The following is an 11663-nucleotide window of genomic DNA, read 5'->3' as shown; positions in this document are numbered from 1 at the left end:
GGGATACTCCACTCGCAAGATGAGGAGGAATACCTATCTTTGATTTTTTTAAAATAAAGTTTATAATTTTCTAAAGATTTTATTTGACGGTAGTTACATGATAGTAAGATTAACATCCAAAGAATATTTAAAAAGTAAAGATAGTTTGCTGATTACAAAAACCTAGCTTTTATTCATCAAACCTTAACTACACCGTCTTACCCATTTTCTCCTATTTCTAAATTCTTTTCGCACGCCACACGCGTACATGGCATTTGTTATAGATTTATTATATATTTTTTATACATAATATAAGATTATATATTACGCAAATCTATCAGAAAAAGAGAGAGAGAGTAAGATAAATTATCAACGAAGCTATCCGTAACCTTATGCCGGTGACAGTTCCCGCAGAACAACGGGAAACGGAGCCGTTGAGAATCACTCTAATCCTCGTAAAGGGATTCCCCGTATGCGTATATATCTCTGTCCTTTCACGTAATCTGAGCTTAACCAAACTCAGTCTTAAACTTGCTCGCGGTAATAGTCTTCGCTGTTAATCGAAGCACCGCTCCCGGAAGTTGCTCTGGACGGCGGCGTGCACACGGGGCGATTTTGTCGTCGTTACCCGGTCGGACTTCGCCGGTGACCCCAAAGCACGACGCAAAGGCTCGATTAGGGCGTTATCCAGTGCGGCATGAATATCAAACTTCGGTCGCACCGTTCCGTTCCGTTTACGTAACTTCAGCCGAGAACGGTGCACGCGACGTCACCTTCGACCTCGGCGTCTTCGACGGAAAACGGATATCTTACTGCGATTATGTAAGGAATACGATTGCTACGATTATTGTATTGATAAACGAACGCTTTTTCAACGTATCGATAATGTCGAGACCCCTATAATTTTCGAATAATTGACGCATTGACAATAAAGAACCTCCAGCGGACCTCTAAAAGCTTCGAAGAACACGGATGACAAAATTATATTTTCGTATAAATTTTATACCATTTTATTTAGTGCGGAATTGTTCTAGAAAAGACGGAATGTGAAAATGTAACTTTTTTTTTTACTTGCTTTAAACACATCACGTCTATTTACGTCTTAGTTTTACGTGAGCTCCGGGAAGGACGCTTTAATCGCCCCCGGCCATCACTGTCCCATCAACGCGTCGTCATCTCTCATCCGACCGCACCTGCTAGGACTCGCGCGACTGGGCCAGGCTGGGATGAATTCCACACTCGCTCGTTTATTCGTATCGGTGAAACGAGGTTTGCGCGAAAATGGGTGCAGGGTGTAAGTTTGGCAGCTCATTTTATCCCGTCCGCAAACGTAACCCGTCGGCGCGGCGCACGAACGAAGAGAGATGTTTCCCGGACGTTCCCGGACGTTCCCGGACGGTTCGTCGGCGTGCTGCGGTATGAATACGTATAAGGCTGTACTAAAGTTGGCGCCGGGACGCTATAATGCGTCATAACGGGGCCGGCACGCATACACCGCGCTCATCCACATGATCCACATCCTAAACACGAGGAAATGCAGCGCCGCCGTAACTTCAACTCGCGTCACCCATACATTCGCGTTGCATATAATTTACATAATGAGCATCCATCTGCCTGGAAACGTTCGCTTGAAAGGGGTCGGGCGAAAGTTAAACGCGTCTGTGCCCTTCGTCCGATGTAGTCCCCGATGTTGCTCGAACCGTTTCGTTTGTGCATACCGGATACGCCAGCCTGTGCGCGCGAGATCGTTCAACGAATTTAATGAAATCTGAGAGCCGAGCATATAAAAACACCTCTTCTCGAATCTATTTTTAAACCCAAATTGAGAATTATCCTATCAGCATTGGCTGAAAACCATTGTTATTTGATACATATTGTATTGCCGTTGAATTATTTTTATCATTCGAAGATATTTTTTAATGATCGTTAATTTTGCTCTGCTGCGTTTTTTTTACGAAAATTTAATTTGTAACGTTCGATTTTGAGTTTTTAAAGCAAAACGCTGTTAACGTTTTGCATGGGACGTTTGATGGAGGGCATCGAGGGAAATTCACGCACCCTTCTAACTTAACGCAACGTTAATAGCGTGTACACTATGGGTACCGCATATTTTATGCGTTTATATTAATATTGCGGAATTAACGCGGATCAGCCGTCGTGCCGGTTATGGCACTTTGCGATCGACAGGCAAGCAAATCTGAGTTGCGCCGTCATACGCGTTACCTTCGTTTACACAGCTTTCCAATCTGTCGAGCTGTTTGCAATTTTCCATCGGAGAGTTCGCGTGTACCGTTTACATCCGCGGGACGCGGGACATAAGCTCGTTTCCACCTAAAAGGACCCGAACCCCTCAGCACACGATATGAATACGTATAAGGCAATATTAAGCCTCGCACAGGGCAATCCACCGCGATACATACATATATCCCTTCTGCTTCAACGGAGCGTACAAGTGGATAGGATACCGTGTACCGTATGGCGTACATCCCGTACGCGGAAAGCTGACCCCACAAATCCTTTTTTCCTTGATGCGTATCCTCTTTTCTTTCATATATCATAGTTTTAATGGATAAGGAGACTCAATATTTCCTCTTGCATTTAAATTACATTTTCGAGCTAAACATTTTAAAAGTATATATAAAAATGGGATATGTATTCAATGATGAAAAAATTTTTTAATGTAAGGAATAAAGCTCTTTTTTTTTTAATTTTTCCTTCTTGAATTTTTCAATATCAAAATTATCTAAATTTCTGAAAAATAAAGTACTCTTCACATCAATGCTGATAATTAGAAGTATAAAAGAACACTTATTAATCGATTGAATGTTTTATAGGCCATGATATTTCTTATATTTATTATAATTATATTATTGATTAGTACTTTTAGTTCTCTCTATATTTATGGGAGGAACTAATATGCAGTGTCTAAAATGTAAACTCAAGTATAGTATAGAAGGCACATTATATTCATATTATTTCAGCCGACGTGGAAATCTTTATTCCTTCGTAAAAAAAATTATTCGCCACAATTATTTTTATCTTTAACGTTACGTAAGCTTATAAAAGAAAACTCTTAAATTCCACTTAAAATTAATCTAAGAATAATAATTTTAAACTAGACTGTCTACGTAAAATCACAGCGTGATATATAAAGTTGTTAATCTGAAAATATAATGTAAACCTCTCATCCTCTTTATAACTCGATTCGTCCGTCATACTCGTTATTCTCAATTGCTCAAATATTGTGAAAAAAGCTGCAGGTGCTCTGACATCTCCGTATCGAAAAGAATTGTTTCTCGAATGGCGGAAGAGAGTCTGTCATCGGGAGACAAAACATCCTTCGTCAGAGACAAAACATCCTGCGATATGCGCACGCGTTGCACGAAAGCTTAAGCACACACGCGAGAAAAGATGGGTCTATGCATGTAACGGAGCCGGCAGCGCGTACATTTAGCCGGTGCACAGCTCGAGGGTTTTAGCATGCGGAACAGACCGGCCTTTAATGCTGAAATATCGCCAGAACGTCGCAATGTTGCCCCGTCATCGTCGTCGTCGTCGTCGTCGTCTTGCCGCGCGATGTTTCGAGATCCGGAGTACGCAAAACCCTTAACCGCACGCCCAAATCTACTTCTTTACCGCGATGCTGCTTTATTATACGTAAAGCTATATAATTGTTAAGTAACCAGTAGAAGAGATTTGGACGCTTCAATGCAATGTAGTACAACAGCTATTATTCCCACGGAGAAATGTTTATCGAGCGATTTAGCAACGAAACCATTTACAACATTAATTGGGTTACATAGATGGAAGATTAGTAATCCCATCGACGTAGTTGAATCCCTTACGTGCCTAATCGATGTCTGCTTAAGCGGGAGCAAACGTCTCGAGTTTGAGTGTTAGCCGAACAGCAAAACAACGAGTCGCCGAGGCGGAAAGCGGGCGGAAAGGAAGTTTCGAGGGCATCTGGAAGCTCCTAGTTAGTACTCGGAAAAACAAGCTGGCTGTCGTCAGGATAAGGGGATTAAGAGGGTTCTGAGCCGGCAGCTGGCAACGAACACCGCTCGGGCCAATTCCTCGGGACGGGGTTGGTCCATAGTTGCAGTATTCAGACGGCACGTTGGCTTCGACGAGCGAAGAAAGAGAATCCGCTGTCGCTGTTGTGATTTATCATCCGTTATTGCCAGTATTTTGCGAATCACGTGCGCCTACGTGGATCGGGAAGGCAAATGCGAATTGCGACGAGCAAATATTGTTACAGAGGTGATTGGAAATTAAATGACGAATTACGTTTAAACGAGTTCTCAATATGTTTTTATTTTTTATTTTTAATAATCTTGTAGCGGTATAACAGAACGGAATCTTTAAATAGCCTGAAACGGCGATTTCTAAGCTGCTTATTTTAAAATAATTTAAGAAGATTATCATCGTTTTATGGAACGGGAATACCTTTTAAACTGATTTCTTCTTAATCAAAATAATCTCATTATTGGCTTCAGAATATTCTCTTTTATTAAAAAAAGAAAAAAAACAAAGTCAAAAAGAGAAGCTTTCCAATCCTTAAAGTAACTCGGATCAGTAACTTTATTCGAATAGTCTATATAACGAAATTTGACAGCGAAACCGTAAATTTTCTTTCTCTCTGCGCCAATCGAATACATCTTATAACTTGGATCACCAAGCACCGTCATGCAACAGGAATCGAGAGGGAGAGGGGGGGAGAGAAAGGGCAGCGAAGCAGCTTTCGGCTAAAGTCGAAGAAAGTCGTAAAGCGCTTAGAGGTAAAAATCCATCTTGCTGCGGGATAAAGTCCGCGCGATAACTTTGGACGGAAAAATTTCTGCCGATCGCAGGGATGAAACCCCGAAGTTGTCGGACGATAAGTAGCGGCGGCCGCCAAAGTTCGCTCGATTTCCTACAGTTTTCATTAGTGAGCGAATCGTATTTCACTCTCTTCACCCGCCGCGTCTCTCACCTCTCTTTTTCTCTCTCATTAACGGCCCAGGCTTAGTCGGGCTACTCTACAATTTCCTCGACTAGACAATAAGCACAACTGCGAAAAGAATGAGGTACGAGGATGAGAAGCATCGCTTCCCCTTCCACTTGCCCCGGCTTTTCATAAAATCCAATTTAAGAACTACCCTGATCCCGCTCCATCGTCCGTCCTTATTTTTCTAAAGTAGTGAAGATCCGACAGGACATCTTTCTTCAAGATTGTAGTTAATGCATAATAAAAATGTGTAGGACATAGAGAATCATGAACATAGTGTATTTTTATCCTTCTTTAGGTGGAAAGTAATTTTTTCGAAACAAAAAACTTTTTTTATTAGATTTACTTAATTATTAAAATAATAGTAATAATAAATTACTTAAAGAATACTAATTAGACATTTTTGTATTATTTTTGTATTATTAAACTAGTCTAAAGTTATTTAAAAAATTAAAAACAGAACCACTTATAATAAAAAGTGAATATGTGTTAACTCTCTCAAATAATCATGATATTACATTTTAGAAATCATTTATATCAATTTTTTAAATTTTGGCACACATTTTATTTCTATATATATTTATTGCACTTTATTTTACATGAATTCTCTTTTATATTTCACAACCGTATTCCGTATGTAGCAATGACGAGACCTCTCGTGTGAAATGTAATAATCTTGCATCGAGTTCATATCGTCGGTAACATATCAATAAGATTTTAAGGAAATTAACACAAAACATATTTTTATAAATATATATTGCATTTATTCTGCCATTTCAAACATATAGCTGGTATTCTGTGGAAAAATATTATTTCGTGCAGTATGTTAATTATTGCATTATTTTTAATTTTTTTTTTCATTATTATGTGCAATATTTCTATAATGCACATTATATTATAATATAATTCATTATACTTCAATTATATACTGAATACGTAATAAGAATAAAATTTAGATCTATCAGGAAATTAAATCTCTCATTATTCTCTGAGCCAAGTTGTTAACAAAATTAAACTCTAACTGCCTTATACTGCTTAGGACATGGTTCGACATCATTCACTGATTTCCGATAATTTTTCCATACTTTTGGATTGTTGAAACAGACAGTTCCACCACCACGTGTATATTGAGTATCCTACAAAATATTCAATTGTACGCTTTTTTTTATCATATTAGATCAGCTTTGAAGACATAAAAAAAATATTGACAGTTATAAATCATAAAAATCTTTATTACTCAAAAAAACATAATTGATAGAATTAATTAAATTTTTTTGTTATTATTTTATTTAATAAATTTTAATACATTTTTCTTTTTTATCAGTTAATTTTATTGATTTTAGTTTATAATTTTTTTTATAAATCTTAAATACTTTGTACTTACCGCTCGGTTGATATCACCAACGCAGACCCAACTTCGGTTAGCTTTACCTTCAACAGCCACTGCCCACTTTGAATGATCGCGGCTGCTCGTAAAACCAACATCAATCGTGGGCACCTCAATGGATTCGACGTTGTACACTCTACAAAAACAATGAAAATTTAATTAAATAAATTAAATTAGATAGATAGAATTTAATTAAAATTTATTAAACAGTGTTAAAACGAAATATGTGACATTACTTTTTCACTTGTTCGCAGTCCGATGGTAGTCTACCTCGTCCGTTTAACCACGTTTCGGCAAATAAATCGGTTTGCAACGTAGGCGCAACGAAATCTTCATATAAATCTATAGAACACATTAGTTATCGATAGGATTTTGTAAAAGATATTAATATATATATTAATATATATATATATATATATATATATATATATATATATATATAGAAAAAGAGACATATTTATTCTACTAATTGCAAAATAATTTAAATTAAAGGTAGAGATTTTTAAAATTTAGTAAACATATATAAACACCAAATGCTCCTTAATTCAATGACATTGCATTAGAGTTAGTATAATATTATATATATATATATATATTATTACGTATCTCTCCCTAGTACAATACAGTATCTATTACAAAATGTGTAACTTGCTAAATATATGTAAAAAGTACATAACAAGACTTGTAAAAAATTTGTTCAACGAAAATGATATACAAATATTATATTAAGATAGATTTTAAGAAATCTCGATGTTTACTTTAAAGATATGGTATCTCGCTCTAAATTATTTTACGCAATATATCGATACACAAAAGTGCCAAAAATGTTTACCTTTGTCCCACCTATCGCTCTTGGCAAACGATGTGAATTCGACGCCGCCAGATGATTTTAAGAGCTTTTTGCTGGTGAAAGGTCCTTTTCTGTTACGCTTTTGTTTAGCCGCGTCCGAGAGCACCGGATACTTTGTGGCGAATGAAGGGATATTGTTTCTATATACTACTATTTGATTGATCATTAACTGTTTACCGATATTGTCAAATTGATCTCCGTCTACAGAGATACACAGAAAGCTTTGTCCGAAATTCATTCCAGATGTCGGGTAATCATATTCAGAGTTTCCTGAATTTTCTTCTTCCGCGTGTTGTCCCTGAGAATATTTTAGTTAAAAGGTATCCATCTAAAGATTTCTTAAAGTATCATAAAAGCTTCATAATCAGTAAATAAGTAAAATAAGCCAGTTTCAATAAAAAATATTATTTTCAATTATTAAATTAATGATTATAATGAAAATGTTAAAAAAAGAAGATTAACTAACAGTTTTAAAGAGACTGTAGAAAATTCATGAAAAAGCTACCCTTAAAAAAAATGACATTAATCAATGGAGGATCGTTATCTAGTTCATTTATCTAACGACTTTGCCTATTAATAAAATGATCAATTGTCGAGCATTTATGGAAAAAAATATAGAGTATCAGAAAGAGGAATTATCGATATTCGATATATTAGAAACGCTTTTGTGCATACCCGTCTTGAATCGTTACCACTGTTGGGTATGGGTGGATAATTCGGAACGCTGTGTATTAACCAGAAACCTTGCTTTTCGTTCACCAATACAACACCTTTCGTGTGGCCATTTTTTGCATTGCTAGGTCTATTAGGCGGATCGTCGTTGTACATGGTCCAGAGAGTCTTTGATGCCTCTGACTAAACGTGCGCAATCATATAAATAAATTATGTACATGTTCTTTAAAAAATTATATTCTGGAAAATTAGAAGTTTTGTATTCTTTTATAACTTTAAAGAAGAAAAATTCTTACAAACACTGTCAGTTGTAATAAATTTACTATTAATTCAAAGAAAAAATTTATTAATTAATTAAAAACTACTTTGGTGAATTTTCTTGCAGGATAATATAATATAAGAAAAATATGAGTGGCACTTTAGGGTTAAAACTGTTTTAATAGAAAAAAAATGAAATTTTATCATCTATGCGCCTAGTAAGCAGCGGAACTGATAGTTGACCAGCGTAAATTTATGTACTAAACACATTTAAATAAATAAATAAACGTATTTGTACGCTAATCTATTTGCTCTTACGTCATTGTATAAAGGTGTTAAAGTATTCCCCGGTGTAGAATTCTTCGCGCTGATTTTTTTCGTAGACAACTGCCAACCTTTATCGACTGTATTGCTAGTCATATATAAATACGCTAATCCACTTTTCATTATAGGATTGCTACTTTCCTGTATCTTCGGCAACTTATAAAGTACATACCTGAAATAGCGTTGCTATAATTGTTGATAAAGTTATCAAAGTTAGCGGAAGCATAACATGTTCTGAGGAAAACGCAATATTAATTGCAATATTGATAAACGATACAAAAGCATTACATAATTATTTTAATTTGAAATAAATTATAAACTTGGTAAAAATAATGACTGTTTATATTTTTCGAAAATATTTTGAAAAATAAATGTAAGAATTAATTTACATTCAATTATTAAATGAAATAATTATAAATAATTAATGTGAATGTAAACTTTAATTACATCCTTCTTAAAAATTAGCACGTCATCTAATTTGAAGCCTATGTTTTGCGTTTTCGATTGGTTGTAAATTTATTAATTTAATTGTTTAATTGTTTAATTAATATAAATATAATTGCATAAATGGTTAATATAATTATTTATAATATAAATATTTATTAAATTTAAAGAAAAAAGAAGACGCGCGCTGTTACGTTCTAATATTATAAATTTTATAGCACTTTATTTAGATCTAAACTTTTTTTTTTCAGCAAACTGTAACAACTATAGACAATTGATTTTATTTTTAAATAATTATTAAATCTATGAAAATTATCACAATTTGTGAAGCAGTGAAAACATAAGCGTGTACATGATACAATAAAGCGCTCACCAATCAACGACTCGATTATTCTCATCCCTGCACCGAGGAGGATTTGCCGCATCGCAAGCAAGCAATAAAATGCTTATGCACAATAGTGAAAACATCATTGAATTATATGATCCAAATTTAACGAAAATCTATAGCGAGCGCAAGCACACCAGATCACGATCCGCTGTTCTTTCTCTCTGAACTAACAGACAATTATGGCATAAAACGGCGTCAATTTAAAAGCATCGACAAAGACATGTTTTACTGTACTTATATCCCCACTATGCTTGTGGACCGATTACATCATAGCAACAAATTACGAGTTGGAATCGCACCGATGAACAGTTCGGTCTGTATTACTTTCAGCTCATTGAAGCGAACGTGGCATATTCCTACGGGAGCACCTTCTGAAACACATGTGAATTTATGTGTACATTTGCAGTTACAATAACATTGGCATTTGCATTGAAAATAATGTCTTTTTTATAATCGTTATCATTCCATAATTGTTTGTATAACGATAAAAATGCAGTTGTGCAGTAAAAAAGTATAATACAAATAGAGTGTTCGAGATAATAAATTGCTATTTCGTGTCAAAACCATTTGTTCAAGCAATTTCCGGAAGTCGTAAGAAAAGAAATATAGCGTCCAGTTAAATTGATGAGAAGTCGCTTGTAATTCTTCACAAATATAAACATATTGATCATCGCTATAAAAGGCATTTGTTACATGATATCTGTAATAAGAGAAAATAATGGTCTATATTTTTCAATTTCGACTATCTTCGATAGAATATTTTCAGTCCATAAAATAACATTTATTATATATTTCCAAATTTTTATTAAATAATAAATATTTCAGAAAAAATTTTTATAAATTGAAAAAACGAATAACGTTTTATTAAGTTTTTGTTACAAATGGAAATAGATTGTTCATACAAATATCCACAGTTAAACTATTTTTCAAAATTTATTTTTCATTACTTGTTAACACAAAGTTCATTTGGAATTAATAGAAAAGTGTGATTTGTTTCTTTCTTGAATTTTTGACAATAAATTGGTTTTTCCATCATTTAATTCAATAAAAAATGGTCGAAAATCTCTTTCACGCTCGTATATTAAAAATTATTTGCATTGCCATTTTCCAAATAAAAAGCTAAACCAAATTAAACGTTTTAAATCGTGATATAACAGAGTAAAACGTGAAATATTTGAAGAGAACAAAGCGATACCGCCGCCTCCACACGTAGATAACGTCAGAGCGATGTTGCGCATCGCCCCCGTACACGGTCTGCGCCTATGTTCACGCGATAACCTTTGAGAAGGCAGCAGCGCCGCGTGAGAATTTCATTAATATCGAAATGAGAACGCGTGCATCTATGGAAAACATATTTACCTACATCCTTTCCTACGATCTGCCTCTTCGACTGATGATATCGATATTGTTGCTGGAAAGACATTTGCTAACGGCGTGAACGTGACAAGAGCCCCGAGAACCACCGAGAACACTGCAAGACGCGAAGGCACAAGAAAGAAAAGCGACTGTAAAGACACTGATGACGTCACACGGTTGCATGGTTCCTTCCACGCGCACGATGCAACTGGACGATGCAACTGGACAATGCATCCAGGCTTGTTCATCTTTTTTATCGAATGATTCACTTTTTCTCTTTTTCTTTTCATGTTGCAAAAAAAGAAAGAAAAGACGAATCGTGCGTGAGGTTCAAAAGGAACAGACGTTCTTGTTCGCTAAATATATTTAAAAATCATATGATACTTAATTATAAGCACTGTGAGCGCCAAAGTGAATCCTGCCTGTAAATGTTTTAATAAATAATAATAAATAATGATAAAGATAATGAATATAAACTGCTTTGAACTTGATAGCGCAAAACTATGCAATGCAAGGAATTCGAGTAATCGACTATACTATTCATTCAAGTGAATAAAATGATAAGGATTTAAGGAAACATCCGCTTTAAGTCGACGAAACACCGAATAATTTAATCAATAACTTATCAAGCTATTTTATTAATAACTATATGTATATAATTTTATAATATGGATACAATAATTTTTGTCATATAACATATGAAAAAATACATTAGAAACAATGAATTATATAGTTCGAAATTTTGCTTTAAGTAATTTTGCCAATTAAATTGAGTTTAATATTTCTTGTCAATTGAAGTCTTTAGAAACTCATCATACACAAAAGAGTACAGTATAAATGTATAGTTTTAAACAGTCAAAATTAATTCGATGTGTGTGTATTTAGGTTACAGATTATATAATATATCATATATAAACATTAAGAATTCCAGAAAAAATTAAAAAAAAAATGTGTTGTGCAATATATATGTAAACAAAGATATCGAAATTTGATCAATTTAAAATTATACATTTTATAA

At 34.6% G+C, this 11663-nt stretch overlaps 1 protein-coding gene across 8 annotated transcripts; it reads right to left on the bottom strand.

Moving 5' to 3' along the window:
• Positions 1–5705: 5705 nt before the first annotated feature.
• LOC105198320 (deoxyribonuclease-2-alpha) lies at positions 5706–10984 on the bottom strand. 8 transcript variants are annotated; one of them, XM_011164998.3, is made up of 9 exons: positions 10649–10984; positions 9983–9989; positions 9275–9660; positions 8452–8629; positions 7879–8058; positions 7186–7501; positions 6590–6695; positions 6351–6489; positions 5706–6102 (listed from the first exon to the last, which is right to left on the bottom strand). In XM_011164998.3, the coding sequence occupies exons 3-9, from the start codon at positions 9370–9372 to the stop codon at positions 5977–5979; spliced, it is 1143 nt and encodes a 380-aa protein (XP_011163300.2). In that variant the 5' UTR covers positions 9373–9660; positions 9983–9989; positions 10649–10984; the 3' UTR covers positions 5706–5976. The 8 variants fall into 8 exon arrangements, with proteins under 8 accessions (XP_011163300.2, XP_011163302.2, XP_011163301.2 ...); XM_011165000.3 differs by lacking the exon at positions 9983–9989 and having other exon boundaries at positions 9275–9455; positions 9524–9660; XM_011164999.3 differs by lacking the exon at positions 9983–9989 and having other exon boundaries at positions 9275–9455; positions 9530–9660.
• Between the last annotated feature and the right edge of the window lie 679 nt (positions 10985–11663).

This window comes from Solenopsis invicta, chromosome 12 (genome assembly GCF_016802725.1).
Source record: "Solenopsis invicta isolate M01_SB chromosome 12, UNIL_Sinv_3.0, whole genome shotgun sequence".
Classification (NCBI taxonomy): Eukaryota; Metazoa; Arthropoda; class Insecta; order Hymenoptera; family Formicidae; genus Solenopsis; species Solenopsis invicta.
Note: the sequence above shows the minus strand (reverse complement) of the source record. Positions and strands in the feature narration are given on the sequence as shown.

Bases quoted from the DNA above. Each gene is read 5' to 3' on its own strand.
- LOC105198320 (XM_011164998.3), bottom strand. From the start codon at position 9,372: ATGATGTTTTCACTATTGTGCATAAGCATTTTATTGCTTGCTTGCGAT. The intron at 6,696-7,185 runs GTAAACATTTTT...TGTGTTCTATAG, and splicing joins GAGCGATAGGTGGGACAAAG to ATTTATATGAAGATTTCGTT. The intron at 6,490-6,589 runs GTAATGTCACAT...TTGTTTTTGTAG, and splicing joins GACTGCGAACAAGTGAAAAA to AGTGTACAACGTCGAATCCA.